The sequence below is a fragment of the Myotis lucifugus genome, unplaced genomic scaffold, assembly GCF_000147115.1.
Source record: "Myotis lucifugus unplaced genomic scaffold, Myoluc2.0 scaffold_10, whole genome shotgun sequence".
In the NCBI taxonomy this organism is placed as follows: domain Eukaryota; kingdom Metazoa; phylum Chordata; class Mammalia; order Chiroptera; family Vespertilionidae; genus Myotis; species Myotis lucifugus.
In genome coordinates, this window is record NW_005871058.1 from 10,594,647 (window position 1) to 10,612,622 (window position 17,976).

General features: G+C 40.7%; 1 protein-coding gene and 1 pseudogene across 5 annotated transcripts; both read right to left on the minus strand.

The window, feature by feature from the left end:
- Positions 1–6,905: 6,905 nt before the first annotated feature.
- Positions 6,906–8,786, minus strand: LOC106696246 (annotated as a pseudogene).
- A 467-nt stretch (positions 8,787–9,253) lies between these two features.
- Positions 9,254–17,976, minus strand: MAGOHB (mago homolog B, exon junction complex core component). Of its 5 annotated transcripts, none has more exons than XM_006084238.3 (5): positions 17,809–17,976; positions 14,731–14,789; positions 13,946–14,056; positions 11,723–11,805; positions 9,254–9,619 (listed from the first exon to the last, which is right to left on the minus strand). In XM_006084238.3, exons 1-5 carry the CDS (start codon positions 17,900–17,902, stop codon positions 9,520–9,522), a joined length of 447 nt encoding a protein of 148 aa, XP_006084300.1. In that variant the 5' UTR covers positions 17,903–17,976; the 3' UTR covers positions 9,254–9,519. The 5 variants fall into 5 exon arrangements, with proteins under 5 accessions (XP_006084300.1, XP_014307171.1, XP_014307173.1 ...); XM_014451685.2 differs by having other exon boundaries at positions 14,731–14,833; positions 17,809–17,917; XM_014451687.2 differs by lacking the exon at positions 17,809–17,976 and adding an exon at positions 17,563–17,687.

Below are 17,976 nucleotides of genomic sequence, written 5' to 3' on the forward strand. Positions count from 1 at the left end.
TTTTAAACAAACATCTTGCCACAAAGCATGAATTCTGGAAACAGAAATATCTGGCTTAAAATGCCAGTCCTAGCTTCTATGTGTGACTTGCGACAAGTCACTTACTTCTCTAAACCTTCAAATTCACCAGTGAAGCAGTGATATGTGCCTTCCAAGGATAGTGTGGGGATAAAATGAGATAGATCATGTAAAGAGCCTAAGCAGACCTGGAAAATATATAGCAGGCTCTCATTAAGTGTGAAATGTTAGTATTTGAAACCCAATATTCAAATCCTGCCTAGCTATAAAATTTTCAACAAGTCACTCCAAATCTCAGTTTTCTCATCTATATATATAAAAGGTGTCCTTCCTACATTCGACCGGTTGCTATGATGTGCACTGACCACCAGGGGGCAGACGCTCAATGCAGGAGCTGCCGAGCAGCAGTGACTTGGCAGAGGAGGTTCTTGGTTGACGCACCCCAAAACCAAAGAGGAGGGAGCCCAATTTCTTGCGGGGCCACGTGATTCCACCTTCAGCGATGGGTTATGTTGTTGCTGGGGCACTGTCCGCCCCGAATCTGGTTTACTGCCCACTTGCATTTGCGTTCCACACCCTGTATGACAGCAACTTTGTAGAGTGCCCTCTCGCACTCCGGGACCCCTTGGGGGATGTCGGAGAGCCGGTTTTGGCCTGATCCCCACAGGCCAGTCCAAGGGACCCCACCTGCTGAGGGAACCCTGCTCACTCCACAGATGCAGGGGAGGGACTGCAAGAGGTTAACTCCAGGGTGTGTCCAGCCTGTCTCACCCAGTCCCGCCCTGCCAGCCACCTTCCAATTAATTTCCTTTCAATGTGCACAAATCCGTGAACTGGGTCACTATCATCTTATATAAAAAAAGCCTAATGTGCAAATTGTCCCCCTCGGACAGTCATTCGACAGGGAATTCAACCAGTTTGACTGCTCGCTATGACATGCGCTGACCACCAGGGGTCAGCACAGAATATGGCGGGTGTCGGCAACACAGTGCTGGCAGTGGGTGTCAGTGGAGGTGCTGCTGGCCCCAATGGGCCCTGACGAGAGCAGGACCGCGGTGAGATGGTGGAGCAGTGAGCAGGAGGAGCCAGTCCAGGGTGGGTGCAAGCAGGGGCCCAATCACCCCACCAATCACACCACAGATGGTGACCAGTGGTGGCAGTGGGGGTGGGGCCACCGCCCAGCTCCCAGGCCCAGCTCCAATCAATCACCCTGCAGGTGGGATAGTGGAGCAGGTGAGGGGGTGGCGCCAGGCCAAGGTGGGGTGCCAGGCGGGGCTGCAGGGTTGGGAGTCTGGGGGCGTGAGCTGGGGCTGCGAGGCTAGGGTCACAAGTTGGGGCCCGATCTCCACAGGCCACCCCAAGGGACCCCGTCCATGCACAGATTCATCCACTGGCCCTCTAGTATGTTTCATAAGAGTAGTACTCACTTCACAGACTTGGAAAAATTCAATGAGATTAGCATTACATATAAGATTTCTTAGACCTTAATATAAGTAAACTAGTGGCCCGGTGCATAAAATTTGTGCACATTAAAAGGGAATGGGGCTCCCTTCTCCCTCCTGTCAGGGTCCAGGTGCAGGGGAATGGGATTCCTGGTTGGCAGGCTGCTGACAGCAAGCTGACCAACAGCCGATTCTGTGAGGAATGAGGCTCCTTCCTGTCAGGGTCCAGTTTGAAGGCCATCCATGCCCCTGATCACTCAAGACCCAGAGTTCCACCACACCCCAGCCAGGGCCCAGAGCTCCCTCCCACCGCCACACTGAGACCAATCAAATTTATCCTAACTACCCCCCTGCTGGCCTGGTCGCCCCCTCACTGCCCCCCCTGCTGGCCTGGTCGCCCCACGCAGCCTGCTGTTTGGTCATCTGTCCAGTCATTTAGGTCATGACAGCCCCTGGCTTTTTTATATATTAGGATGCTCTTCTTTTCTATCTCTCCCAAGGCAGGACTACAATCCAGAAATCCTGACACTGAGCTAGGTTCTCTACCCTAATGTGGCAGGTTTAGGGTGCAGATGCTTGAAATAAAGATTGTGTGTTGGGGAGAGGGGTTTGGGAAGGACACATTAATATGATTTAGGATCTGGGAAACATGTAGCAGCATACTGCTTATCTCTCAAAAAAAAAAATTCTATGACCTCAGACCTGGTTATTTATATATACTGCCCTTGGAAACATTGATGTTGTTGAGCCTTTCCTTTGTTTTTCTTTTGTGTTTTTTTTAATTGATTTTTAGACAGAGGGAAATGGAGAGGAAGAGAGAGATAGAAACATCTATGTAAGAGTGCCTCCCGCAGGCCCCCTACAGTAACCCTTCCCAACCCACTGAACCACACTGGCCAGGATGAGCCTTTCTTCTATTTTAATTCACATCCTTAGAGCTGCTGAGAGAATGGGTAGGTCTCATGATGGAGACCACATAGGTGGGGGGAACACTTTTTTTCTCCAAAACTATAAGAGAAAGTTTACTTAGGAAGTCACAGAGGTAGAAGAAGTGAGCCATAAAAGACATGAACTAAGGATAAAAGTTACAGAGGTAAAAGAAGGGCCCTTGGAGCTTCGGAGAGAGAGGCAAGGAAAGCGTGCCAGGGGAAGGGGGTGGGGAAGGGCACAGTGGGCTCCACAGCACCACTGGTGTGGAACACATTTTTACATGTACATGGTTGTCTGGCCCCTCCATATAAACTCCGTAGGGCAGGTACCACATCATCTTCTTCATATATTGTCACTGCAGCACATAGAAGAAATACGAGGCCTACACATGCACTTGATAAGCAAGGTGGAAACTGACTACACAATCTAGATTGTTCATAGTTTCAGAGAGATATAGAATGAGATTAATAATCAAAAACCCAAACTGTGTAGCAGCTACCTCTAAGCTCTAGTTGTTTGTTGTTTTGGGTTGATTTGTTTGTTTCTTTGTTTGTTTGTTCGTTCATTTGTTTGTTTTCCTAAACTCTGATTCTGAAAAACCCAAAACAAAAAAAACAGATTTCTTCCTAAATGAGAAGACAACCAGCATCAGAAGAAAATAGTAGTAACTTCAGACCGAACTGAAACTCCTAGTATGGCCCTTTCATTAAACGCACAAAATTGGAAGCACCAAACTTCATCACAACCACTGTTAGCACAAAACTTCATCACAATCACTTGTTAATAAAACAGAAAGATGAAGAATTTTAATAATATTTTATTTTATATTTTTTAATTGATTTCAGAGAGAAAGGGAGAAGGAGAGAGAGGAGGAGAACTATCAATGATGAGAGAGACCCACTGATCAGCTGTCTCCTGTATGTCCCCTACAGGGGATTGAGCCCACAACCCTAGGCATGTGCCCTGACCAGAATCGAAGCATGAGTTCCTAGTTCATAGGTCAATGCTCAACCACTGAGCCATGCTGGTTGGGCAAGAATATTTTAAATGTTCTTATACTTTGTCTTCCAAATTCACTTTTGTGCAAAACACGCTTATGCAAACATAACATGAATATATAAAGCATTTATTTATTTATTTAATGGCTGTTTTACTGTAAAGATTCTTCTTCACTTGGGAAGCCACATGTTTTACACATTTGTTCCTGATGATGTTAACTTCAAACACACATAGCTTATAGTGGTATCTTCAAGCTTTCTGATCACACCTTCAAACCTCAGTGGCTTATCATTTCACAGCATCATGCTATTCTTCCTGTCCTAGGCTGAAGTAAATGATGTCTACAGTAAACACCAGCTCCTCAGGAAAGATGGTCTACATCATTCTATTGGGAGCAGTAACCTCACCTGGCCAGGTTCTCACCTCCGTGGTGAGACCTTTATCTCACTGAGCGATATTAAATTTCCTGGATCTAATCATTATGCCGCTGAGCAATACTAATGCCTAACCTTTATGCCACTGAGCAATACTATATTTCCTGGCTCTAAAACCTCAAAAGATCTCTTGTTTGAGGTTTCCTGTCCCCATAATTAGCTACTTCCTTTGTCCTTCCTATCTTTGAAGGGATTAAACAAACAAACAAAAAAAACCCTCATAGATACAAACAATAAATATGGTGATTACCAGAGGAAAGGGTTGGGGGAGGTAGAGGTAAAGAGGGGATAAATAATGGAGACTTGATTTGGGTGGTGAACACACAATATACATAAGATGTATTACAGAATTGTGCACCTGAAACTTATATCATTTTATTAATCAATGTCACTCCCAATTAATTCAATAAATAAAAATTAAAAATAATAAATAAATAAATAAATGCTATTTTACTACTGGAGAGTAAAAATCCTCTAAATTGTCCTACCTAGCCTTAGCAGTCAAACAGTAACCATCTTTCCTTCAATCTCTAAGTAGCTAAATGAGAGTGCAACCTCAAGAAATAAGTATGAAAAAATAATGTCCAGCCCTACCTAGTTTGGCTCAGTGGGTAGAGCATTGGCTTGAGAACTGAAGGGTCCCAGCTTCAATTCCCATTAAGAGCATGTACCTCAGTTGCAGGCTCGATCCCTGGTCATGGTATCAGGAAACAACCAATCGATGTATCTCTCTCATATCGATGTTTCTCTCTCTTTTCTCCCCCTCCCTTCCACTCTCTCTAAAAATGAAAAAATATCCTTGGGTGGGGATTAACAAAAAATAATAATGACAATGGCCAAAGGGATTTTCAGATGACTATTTCTTTTTTGTGCAACTAAGGGATAGAGTCTATTCACAGGTTAAAAGAGAAAATAGTTCTGTGAAGCAGTGCCATAATTAAGAATTTTGATTCTTCAATATTCTTGCCAAAGTATCACATAGTTCAGACACTAACTTCACCCTCAAAGCACTCATTTACCTTTCCTGTTTATTTTTATTAATTTTTTGCAGGGGATGTTCTATTCCAGCTCATTACCATGCAATGCTAGAAAACAGATTATTAAAATAGTCAATAAACTTAAAATTTACTCAAAAACCTGCATGCTTATGCAGCTTTACTCACAATTGCCAAAATTTAGAAGCAACCATGCAACTAAAGCATGCAACTTTCATAGGTGGAGAGATAAAGTGTGATAAATCCAGACAGCAGAATATTATTTAGCACTGAGAAGAAATGAGCTATCAAGCCATAAGGGCATGAGGAAACTTATATGTGTACTAGAGGCCCAGTGCATGGATTCATGCACCAGTGGGGTCACTCGGCCTGGCCTGCACCCTCTCACAATCTGGGACCCCTCAGGGAATGTCGGATAGCTGGTTTTGGCCTGATCCCTGCAGGCCCAATCCAGACAGGAAGGAGCCCAATCCTGTGCAGTGAGCATCTGTGCCCTGGTGGTCAGTGCGTGTGTTAGCAACTGGCCGACTGGTCGTTTGGTTGCTTAGGCTTTTATATATATAAATTACTAAGTGAAAAGTCCATCTGAATATGCTACATACCATATGATTCCAACTATATACCATCATGGAAGAGATAAAACTATGAAGACAGTAAAAAGATCAGTGGTTGCCAGGGGCTGACAGTAGGGAGAAATGAATAGGTGTTGCACAGAAGACTTTAGAGCAGTGAAAACACTGTATGATACTATAATGAAAGATACATGTCATTATACATTTGTCCAAACCCATAGAATATACACCAGAATGAACTTTAGTGTAATCTGTGGGTTTGGGGTGATCATTATGTGTCAGTGAAGGTTCACCAACTGTAACAAATGTACCACTCTGGTGGGAGATGTTGATAATGGGGAAGACTATGTATGTGTGGAGGAGAAGGCGTATATGGGAAATCTCTGTACCTTCTTCTCAATTTTGCTGTGAAGCTAAAACTGCTCTAAGTAAAAGTCTTTGAAAAAAATCATACGGATCAGAGGTTGAACTTATAGCATAACCTATGTTCACAGTCTCATACATTTCAAGTCAAAATAAAGTAGTCTAATAGGTTATATAAAACTAGAGGCTAGGTGCACGAATTCATGCAATTGGGGGTGGGGGGCGCCTCAGCCTGGCCTGCACCCTCTCGCAGTCCAGGAACCCTCGGGGGATGTCCGACTGATGGCTTAGGCCCACTTCCCTGAGCAGTCAGACATCCGTAGCACTGCTGTGGAGGTAGGAGAGGCTCCCGCCACCGCCACTGTGCTCGCCAGCTGTGAGCCCGGCTCAAGGCTTCTAGCTGAGCAGCGTTCCCCCTGTGGGAGTGCACTGACCACCAGGGGGCAGCTCCTGCATTGAGCGTCTGCCCCCTGGTGGTCAGTGTGCATCATAGCAACCGGTCATTCCCCATTGGTCGATTTGCATATTAGCCTTTTATTATATAAGATAATCTCAGCTATCATTTATATTCATATTTAAAATGTCCATGTGAATGAACTTGAAATGTCTGGCTACACTCTTAGTTTTAAGAAGCAGAGGCACAAAACCTAGAAACTCAAAATAAAAATATATAAACAAATAAAATAGAAGCGTAAAGCCTGCCAGATAATCTTGTTTCTCACCAGTCCTCTTGCTGTGCTGTATTTGTTGCTTTGGTTGATCAAGGTTAAACTGTTCTACTCACACTATATATGAGAAATCAGTATCACATTTAGGCCACATTCAAGACACAACCTATTCAGTGTGTTTGAATATACAGTATAAGTATGCACATATGCAAAATTCATGGTAATCGAAATGGTTTCCATAGCAATAGAAATTAAAATCTCCCATCTCAGATTGTTATAAAGAAAAATAATCTGAAGGCAGTAAGACAACCTGTTCAATTAACTTTTACAAAGCACCTACTATGTGGGAAAGACTGCTAAATGCTGAGTAGTGACACTATATCCCATGAAGGGGCAAAAGGAGAGAGGGGTTGCTGAACCAACACTTGGAATAGATGTTTGCTTATTGCAAAGTACTCCTTTATTATGGGACACTGGGGTGGGGACAAGGTTCTGCTGACCCAAGTACTATAAAAATTGTTTCTCATAAAACTAATGTTGCACAAAATTCAATTTTTAATGATCATTGTCTACCAGCAGCTTACAATCAAGAGCCAGTTCAAATAGGTATAAGAAAATCAGAGACAATATAAAACATTTATCCTAATGACCAATCTTGGTTTGAATATAAGAATTTAGAGGCAGTGGGGATAGAGTATAAATAAATCAGCACTACAGGGAAGTTAGAGAATGGGGACAAAGTGTTAATATGTTAAAGATTTTTTTAATTAAGAACTATTTCTCCCCAACCTTGCTCAGTCTTTAGTGGATCAACTTATTCAACTGGAGCCACAGAATAAAGACTATTTTGAGGCACAACCAAAAATTGTGGGCCTACATGAGGCTCAAAGAGTGATTGTTTCTCCCTTTTTCTGACAGCTAAGTGTTAAGAGAATTATAAAATGATCTTATACTGCATATCCATCGAGGTCTACATCTTTTTTTTTTCTCTTGTGGACATTTTAATGAACTTCTCTCCATGTAGCTTCAAGCTACCTGGACACAGGCCTCACCAACACCCTTAATCTTCTCCTCAGCTCTTCTGCTAAAGAATTTAGCCTTCACAATGACAGGCTGCTTTGGGAGTTTTCCCTTCTCCAGAACTTTGAAGTAGCCCAATCGCACTACATCAATGATAGGAGCAGCTCCAGTCTTGTTTTTGGCATTTACCGAGTTTGCTCACTGACCAAGGTCCATAGTTTATCTAGGTTGACAGTTGGGCAGAAACTCTAGTTCCTCTTTAAGTGGTAATGCTTCATACCAAGTTTCCCACAGTAGCCTGGGTGGTATTTGTCGAAGTTGATCCTGTGATGATGCAAGCCACCAGCATTACTCGGCCCCCGGGGTGCTTCGTGTGCTTGCCAATGCAGCTCTGGCCATGGCTCACGTAGCCCCGAAGTTCCCAGGTCTTCCTCAGTCTGGATGGCATGTTGGTGGCCGAGATGTCAGAGGGAGGCTCTTTCGAAGTCTCGAGGTCTACATCTTGAGCAGAAATGTTTATTTTCGCATAAGGAACCTAAAGGTGATAAAGTGGTCTTACACAGTGGAGATCAGGTGACTTTCCATGGCAACTGTGAAGATGGCCATGCATTTTCATGCAATGTAAAGGACCAGAGAGCACTCCATGGCAAACAGGCTACCAAGCCATGCTCTAGAGCTACTGTCCAAAGGGTAGCTTCAAGCCACATGTGACTATCTAAATTTAACCAACATTAAATAGCACTAAAGAAAAGTCGTCTATTGGCACCAATTATAACAGGTAGTCTACCCTTAAGTGAAAAATCAGCAACAGGATATGATTTATTATAAGACTTATTACAGTTCAAAAAATTCAATTATAGAATCTAGATTGGCATATGAATGTTCATTTTATAATTGTCTGAAAATTTTCATAGCACAATGTTGGAAAAAATGTCTTCTAATAAACTCAGTTACACTAGACAAATCTCAAGTACTCAGTAGCCACATGTAGTAGCTAGTGGCCACTAATGCACTATACAGTCACAGAATATTTCTATAATCTCAAAGAAGTTTACTGGACAGAGTTGCTCTTGTCTAGCTGCTCAGGAGTCCAGGCAAGACTGCTGAGACTAATTCTTCACCTTAAGGTCAGGCCCGACTGGTCCCTGGGGCAGGTGGTTCATACTAACAGGACTACACATTTTTAAAGAGTAACAGAATACTAGGGCATGGTTACTGACAGGAGAAGAAATGAAAGGTCAAATCTATAGGCAAAGGTTGAAGAGAACTGGGAAATATGAGTGGGACCTGTGTTCACTGGGAGTTAAAATATAAATATATAGGTACACATTTAAGTCTAAATTTTTTTTAAGCTAAGAACTCATTTAGTTCCAACAGAGATACAAATATGTATTTGTGAAATAAGGAATAAGAGCATAATACAAGATGTGCATGTGCCTAACTTGGGATACTGACTTTACCTTTGTAATCCTTGAGGAAATCACTGCTTATACCAAAAACATTTACATGTGAATAAGAATCTGTGATAAACGTAAAAAAACAAAGAAAAAAACCCAGAGCCTTCTGTGAACAACCTCTATACTTACCAAAACCTTAAATCCCATCAGGTATGGAAGAAATAAGGAAAGATCTACAATTGCCTTTATCTTTTTTTTTTTTTTAATTTTTTGCCTATAATGTGCCTGATACCTTTATTCTGGATACATATTCCTACCTGAAAGAATTTCTGCCAACACATGTACCTCCTACAACAATTTTTATTATCTTTAAATGGCAAGAGACACAGTCTCCTGAAAGAAAGCACTCTCCATCCAGGTTTGGTAAGTTTTATTGAAACAAAATTTCAGCAAAAGTGGCTTTTATTTACAGAATTCAATGCGTGTGGGGGCTGTCCAACCCTCTTGGACACCAGTAAAAATAAGCATTAAGCCTGTTTACGTATTTTCTTATTTTCAGTTTGCATTAAAAAAAAATCTGTTTGCTTCACATTCATAGAAATCCCAATATTATAAATGACAAATAAACACTCCCTTACTCATCCCTTAATTAAATATAAAAATAGCTACAAAAAGCATAATTCAGATAGGTTTAATCTTGAAATGTAATCCAATAAGACTAAAAACTAAACATTTCAGGTCCTGTACCAAATAGTAAAATACTCGAAGACCTTCAGGATCCCTAAAATTGAAAGAGATAAAAGTTACTTTTTTGCTCCTAAAATGCAACAACATAATTCTATAAATTAATTCCTAAAACAAAACAAAAATCTAAAACAATTAAATTAAAGGAATGCATCTTTTCTGTAAGAGAAAAAATAAAAAATTTTCTTTACCAGTATTTCATATTTAAAGTGTTTATTTTCTTATAATAGCAATGCATCACAAAAATGTAGAAAGCAGATAAAATTATAAAGATTAAAAAAATAATGTTCATAATACTATATAATGTCACTTTTCACAGAATAACTATAAACATTTTGGTGTTTCTCTATTTTCTTTACTAATTAAAATAATCCCTGTGCCCTTTTTTATTGTTGTTAATCCTCACCTGAGGATATGTTTTCCATTGATTTTTAGAGAGTGGAAGGATGGGGAGAGACAGAGAGAAACATGGATGTGAGAGAGACACTCCCACACGTGCCTGACCAAGGCCAGGGATTAAGCCTGCAACCAAGGTACGTGTCCTCAATCAGAATCAAACCCTGTACCCTCAGTCCACAGGCCAAAGCTCTATCCAATGAGCTAAACCAGCTAGGGAAAATTATTCCCTGTGCCCTTTTTAACATTACTTTCCCCATTACATTAAAAAGAACTCACAAATAATTTTTAATCAATTTAACACATTGTTTGCAGGTAGTTTTTATCGCGCGCTAACAGGTGGCTCTACTTCTTACAGTGAACGTAAAACGTATAAATACGTTTCCCGCATACAATGTGTTAACAATTCTCTCCTTATTAGACATTTGGACATTTTTCCAATTATAAATAAGGGTTCAATGACCATCTTTATGAATAATAAAGCTTTTTCATTGTCCTATATAAAACCCTAATATGCAAATCGACCGAATGACAGAACAACCGGTCGCTATGATGCACACTGACCACCAGGGGGCAGACACTCAATGCAGAAGCTGCCCCCTGGTGGTCAGTGCACTCCACTGCAGGTGGGCAGTAAGGAGCAAGGGGTCCCGGACTGCAAGAGCCCCAGACTGCAAGAGGGATGTCTGACTACCAGCTTAGGCCCAATCCCCATGGGGAGCGGGCCTAAGCCGGCAGGCAGACATCCCCCGAGGGGTACCAGACTGTGAGAGGGTGCAGGCCACCGATTGCATGAATTTCATGCTTCCAGTTTGAGAATATTTTCACAGAATAGACACTCAGAAATGAAATTACTACAGTGAAGATGGGTGAAAATTTAATGAAATATTGATGGCTTTTGTAGCAAATTATCAAATTACTTTCTAAAAAACATGTACCAATTTATAATCCCAGTAGGGTATGAATGCCATACCCTCACCAACTATGGGAAAAAAATTTGATAATTTAAAAGTATCTGGTCAGTCTTTATGAACATAGCCTTTTATACCCAATAGTAATTAGGCATTCATTCCTCTCCCCTCTAATAAATATTCATAAAGTCTCTATTATGTGCCAGGCACTGTGCTAATTTTGGAAATACACAAGGTTCTCATGGAGCTTACACACAAACCAGTAAAGCAAACAAATAAGTTAATACAATTTAGAGTGATAGGAAAAAAAGGACACCAGGAGGACATTTTAAAGGTAAAGAGTGAAAAAAATAAAATAAAAATAAAGGTAAAGAGTGGAAAGAAATGCAGAGGGATTTTTCAGGCAAAAACAGACAGGGAAACACAAATTGGGAAGACATACCTAGCTAAAGCCATTAAGCTATACTGAATTTTTTTTTTATTCATCTGAAGATTAAATCCAAGAAGGAGAATGATGTGATGTGGAGCGAAGGAGGCTGATATGCAATAACAATTTCTTTTAAATTTTGTGAGTGTCCAGATTTTTTTACAAAGTAGGGAATAAAACTTGGGCATTATTATTCATAGTTATCAGATTAAGATTTTTTTTTTGTAAATCAATACACTGCTACCTTCTTTGACAGCAAGTCTTTAATGACATAAAAATCAGAATTTCATCTGTATAATAAACAGACAGGGTGCCAATGAAATAATCTTAGCAAACTTGCTATAGTTCTAAAATGAACCTCTCTAATAAATTTTATCCATTAGTGAAAATGCTTTAACATACTCACTTTGACTGATTTACATCAATAAGAGAACCTATTTTTGATGTAGTAAAAGAAATGTGCTCATCTCCAATTACAATTTCAAGCTCCTGAAGAAAATAAAGAAATATAATTACATATAGAAATCCATCCCAGAGATATCTATATTCTTGATACTAAGGGGGTCCCAATTTTAGCTGCAGGTTTTCTAACAATAATAGAGAAGGGCAGGTGGGACATAATCTGTTAGACATAAACTGTGTCTATAAAATAAAACAATAAGAACTTCAACACCTGCACAGGAGTCCCCCAGTACTGACTACCAAAATTACTCTGCAAAGATCTAATAAATATACTAAAAAATGAATGACATACTTAAAAGTGACACACAATTATTTCTTACATCAAGTAAACATTAAAGGCATCACTTTGAAGCACAATGTTGTAAAAATAATACGGTTTTACGCTTACTTATAATATAATAAATAAAAACACATTTACCCTTTTTACCAGGCTCTAAAAATAAAATGCATAATATTAATAATAGTACTACTTTAATATTATCAGTAATCCCTAAAATACGCTTATCAAATAGGCTTTATTCGACTACTTTTACAACTATGAAATCCAAGACTCAGAAAGCATAGGAAAAAACTTGTTTATAAACTGACTAGAGGCCCGATGCACAGAATTCGTGCATGGGTAGGATCCCTAGGCCTGGTCGGCGATCAGGGCCGATCTGTGGGGTAACCAGTGGGGTGGTGGGGGGCCCCCACTGGCACCTGCTTTGGCCGACCTGGTGCCACCTGCTCGCTGGCTCCACCCCCCGCCACCACTGCCAGTTGCCTCCCTCTGCAGGGCGACCGGCAGGGAGATTTGGGGCCCCTGCTGTAACCTGCCTTGGCTGGCCTGGGGCCTGCAGGTTGGAGGCAGCTCCTGCATTGAGCATCTGCCCCCTGGTGGTCAGTGTGCATCATAGTGACCGGTCGTTCCACTAGTCATTCCACTGTTTGGTCGATTTGCATATTAGGCTTTTATTATATAGGATATTTGAATCGTGAACTGTAAGACTGAAAGATTGATACACTTCGACTTCACAAAACATCAAAATTAAAAACTATTAAATTAAACATAACATAATGTAGATGTTCCCAGTGTGCCATAATTATTGTATAATTTTTTCCCTATATTTTATCTGCAAACCTAAAACCAACAAATAAGAGACTATATCTGTGGTCATTTTTCAAGTTAAATAACAGATGCCATTGAAGGCTGATCAGAAGACTTAAAGACCGACAGACAATTTCTGAAGCATGTCTAATCCTCCCCAATAACCAAAACACAAAACCACATCCTCAAGTGGGTCGATAAACTAGATTGGCCGTGAGTATAAAAGAGATATACAGTTTACTACTTATTGTTTCTGTTTTTTGTACATATGCACATATGCATAAAACAAACAGATCTAAATTTACTTTTTAAAAGTGTTTGCAATGCATAAATACTATTAACTATTATGTTTGCTTCCTAAATAATGTTTCTTTAAATAGAAGAGTTAAATTACTACTACAGAGGGTCAACATCTGTAAGATTTCTCCACATTTTCTTCTAGTCGAAGGTGTTACAAACAAAAGTGAAATTAAATGTTTCTTCCTCCAAGGGTCATTATCTCTTTTCTCCAAGCGTTGAAAAGCCCAATTTAGGAATCAAACTATCTTTCTACTGAGTGAAATCAGCCTTCAGAACTCTTCAGAAGCCCTCTGAGATACATCAATTACTCTGAAGAGAGTATAAGAGGCAAAGGCAGTGGTCAGCTTGAACAAAGAAACCAATCAAATCCCTCTCTGGGGCAAGAGATGAAAATAAGAGTTTTCAAAGTTATAAAGGAAATGTTACATAGTCAATGAAAAACTTAAATCCCAAATTTAACAGATACCTATACTTATTCCTAAAAAAAAGTAATTAACATGTAATAGAAATTACTCACAACAGTGTGAAAACATCCTGGGGTGGCTATAGAAGACTGTTCAGAAAGATGTCTAAATTTAGAGCTATATATCAACTCCTTTACTACTAGGAGGTAGCACAGAAAATGAGGAAAAGAAAAAGAAAATTTACCAGTTGGAAAAGTAGTCTAAAATAGAAAACTAAGGAATCAATGAGTGGCTAATATAAATAAATAAGGAGAAACATAACAATGATATTATCAATTTTAATATTTATGCATTTAAAGAATCATTATATACAAACCTGTCGGCCAACCCTGTCAGGGGGAGGCCACAAAGCATCATCTTCTTTTGTAATTTCGCTGTCATCAATAATTCTCTTCAGTTCTTCCATTACACTCTTGTGTACATAAGCCTGAAAATAAGTTGTAATAAAATTTCATGATGCCTCTCTATTTCTTCCCACGACTCAGAAGGAAATGATAAAATGGAGTTACAAACCCTAACTATTAAAAGAGAATATCAAAGAAAAATTTAATTCTGATTCCAAAGTATAACATCAGCTAGAATCATTCATCCTTCTTATCATATTTCTTCACTCTCTTGCCCTTTCTTTTCACTCTTCACATCACTTAGCTCCCTTTTAAAACCTGTATTCTGTCCTGGTAACATGGGACTCAAATCTCTCCAAGTGGTTAATGGTGACAACAAAAAAATCTATGAGTTGAACAGAGACAAAGTACACATCATAGTGACTGAACTTTTTCTTATCCCTAACTTTTAAGCCTTTCATTTAAAATTCTTAATGTGCTTAAATCATGATTATCATTTTAAATAGTGAGTAAAAAGACAAATTAATTATAAAATGAATTAAATGATATGTTCAAATGTGGGACTACAGCTTAATATATTCAGATTGCTTCTTTTATTGTTACAGATGGTACAATGATATCTAATTTAAGCAGAATTCCTTTTCAACACATAAATTGGCTTCTTCTTTACAATACAGCCTTATATATACTTTTGTAAATTCAACAGACATAAGGAAAATGGCTAACTGTAACAATTAGACATTCCAAAAGAACTTACCTCTTTTCTGATCATGACATCATTTTTGTAATTGCTATTGTTGGCATATCTAAGCTTTCCTGTGGGGAGTGGAAAAAAATTCAATCTATAACAGCAAAAACTGCTAAAAAAAATAAAGAAATGACAACGTAAGCAATTTTGAAGATAAACACCATTTTATACTACTACTTTTATTAATATTTCTTCCATCCTAGCATAAGACCAATGCTAGAATGTAGACATTCAAAAATTGCTGGTAAGTTCGCTGCAGTTGAAGCTAGTCAATTTTTTAAATATTCCATGCCTTTGATATAATTTTTAAATACCCAATATAATTTTTTAAATATTCAATATAATTTTTAATATTTGATGCCTTCAATATAATGGGAAGGCCATTTTAGGGCCCATTTTCTTAAGCTATGTCTTGATCTAGACATAGACAAAGAAACAAACATTTCTTTTAAAGTTTATTTTTATGTCTGTATTGGTGCTGATTAGCCCAGAGCATTTAATCTAACCAGTAAAACAACCTTAAAAGGTAGGTTTTATTCTCCCACATATTCCTAATTCAGTAACTTACTTAGGGCCACACAAGATTCAGATCTAGCTCTACCTTCTTCCAATACTCATGCTTTCCCCATTACTCCAAAATGTTCTTTTAATCATTTTCCTTCAAATTAATGTATGCATAATGACGTTAATATTTTAGAATTGTGATTAGGAAGCACACAAACTATGTGCTGCTCCTCGATAAAAGTCCGTCGGTTTGTTAGCTGATCTATATTTAATTTTAATCCATCATGACTTGTACTCCCTGATGCATGCTTCTCCTCATGGCTAGTCAGTTACCCAGGTAAACATGTAATGTGGTCCTGATCCTTTAAAATGAAAGGTAAAGCCCGGCAGGTGCCGCTCTGTGGTTGAGCGTGGACCTATGAACTAGGACAGTGGTCGGCAAACTGCGGCTCCCGAGCCACATGTGGCTCTTTGGCCCCTTGAGTGTGGCTCTTCCACAAAATACCACGTGTGGGCACGCATGTACAGTGCGATGGAAACTTCGTGGCCCATGCGCAGAAGTTGGTTTTCGGCCTGGGCAAGTCTATTTTGAAGAAGTGGCGTTAGAAGAAGTGGGGGGTATCGGTAGGTCGGGCAACCGGAGACATGGCACAGGCGGGCCACGCAGGGCAGGGGAGGCGCGCGCGATTCATGCACGAGTTGAGTGAGACTGGCTACAAGACGAGTGTGGATGGGAGAGTTGGAAGGGGTCGACCTCAGCGAACTTACCTCAATCAGATTGAGGACGTTTTTAGCAAAGGCCAGCTTAGGAGTACCCTAATTAAGTTAATAACAATGTACCTACCTATATAGTTTAAGTTTAAAAAATCTGGCTCTCAAAAGAAACTTCAATCATTGTACTGTTGATATTTGGCTCTGTTGACTAATGCGTTTGCCCACCACTGAACTAGGAGGTCATGGTTGGATACCCTGTCAGGGCACCTGCCCAGGTTCGGCTGATCCCCAGTAGGGGGCAGTGCAGGAGGCAGCCAATCAATGATGATTCTCTCATCATTGATGTTTCTATCTCTCTTCTTCTCCCTTCCTCTCTGAAATCAATAAAAATATATTTAATAAATAAATAAAAATAAAATACAGTGATAGGTAAAATTAAAATAAAATGCTAGGTAAACCTAATGAGGTGAGCCCCGTAGGAATCACTGGTTTGTGACTCACTCTTTTTGATGGAAGTGTGTGGATGTTGTGGTGGTAGATAAATAGATGAGAACCACTATTCTGGCATGAAATTTCCCTAATAACATTAGACTACTTAATTTATGTTACTAAAAGAGATATGGACAAGCTGAAAACTACTCATAGGCAAAGGCACTGAAAACAGTATCACATAAAAAAAGGATCGAGAATTCATATAAATTGGCTCCTTCGCTAAATGTAGAAGAAACATAGGGCGAATACGGTGATTACAGTTTCTAAATCATTGCAGGGTTGTCCTGACCATGAGTTCTGCCTAAAGTGCCTGACCCTCTTCCCCTTTCCTAATATGTGATCCTCCCCTAATGTGTCTTTCATACCCTCACGGAACTTTGTCCAAAACATGAGCACTTAACATCCATACTGATGTATGGCCTGAGTCATGTCTGTCCCGCCCACCAAGACATAATTCCTCGCGGGAAATGAAAGAGTCTTGTTCATTACTGTTCCCTCATTTTTGTATTTACATGCTGCCCAACACATAATAGGCATTCAAAAAAGAGAAGTCTATGCAGCTGGACTGTCCTTGTTGCAAGAAGAAGGGTTCAATATACAATAACACTCGCTAAAAAGAATCAGAGACGTCAAAAGGTAAGATGTGCTGCATGCCTTATGGGCATAGGCAGTTTTACCTCGCCCTTTGCTCATACAGCCGTCTCCCTCCCGCCCGGCCCCCCTCCCCTGCAGAAGCTAAGAAAATACCTATTTCAAGAGTCATTTCAGCTGTCACCTTCTCTGGGAAGCTTTCCTTACGCCTTCTGATGGAACTAACCACTCCCCTTTTTTGCCCTCTGAATGCATCCTATGTGAAAGACCCCAAAACACGTCATTACGCGCATCTTTCCACAGGCTGGGCTCCTCCCCTTCAGGGCGGGGCTCAGTCTTTTTTCCTAGACACGCACTCATGGCGCCGGAATGAATAAGATGAATGAATGGGTCGCCCAAAGATTACTAGCCAACGGAGCATCTGAAGCATCCACGGGACCACTGCACGTTGGGATGTTCTTACAAATGCTCACGCATGAGGTGGACAAACCAGATGCCCCGGAGGCCCTTCCCGGCGAGCCGACTCGGGATGCCCATTACCGTAGGTTCAACTGCAGGTCGCCTCGGCCGGGACTAGCCTGTCCGGATGAGTTCACACCGATTAATTCTCTGTTATCTCAAAACCAATGTACGCCTCCTGTATTCCCCAGCTCCTACGACACGGGCCCAGCCCCCGGGTTCGCTCGCACACCCGCCCCGCCCCGCCCCGCCTCCCCGCGGGCTCTTCGCCCGCTTCACGAGTCGGCGCCGCGCAGGGGGCCGCGGGGCGGCCGCTCGTCCGCTCACCGTCCGGCCGGAACTCGAACTCCAGAAACTCGTGTCCGAACTTGCCCTTGTGCCCTACATAGTAGCGCAGGTAGAAATCGCTGGCCATAGCCATTTTCCTCGCAGAAAGCCCGCCGTAGCCTCGGCCAACGTGCCGCCGGGCGCCTGGCAGTGACGTCAGCGCCCAGG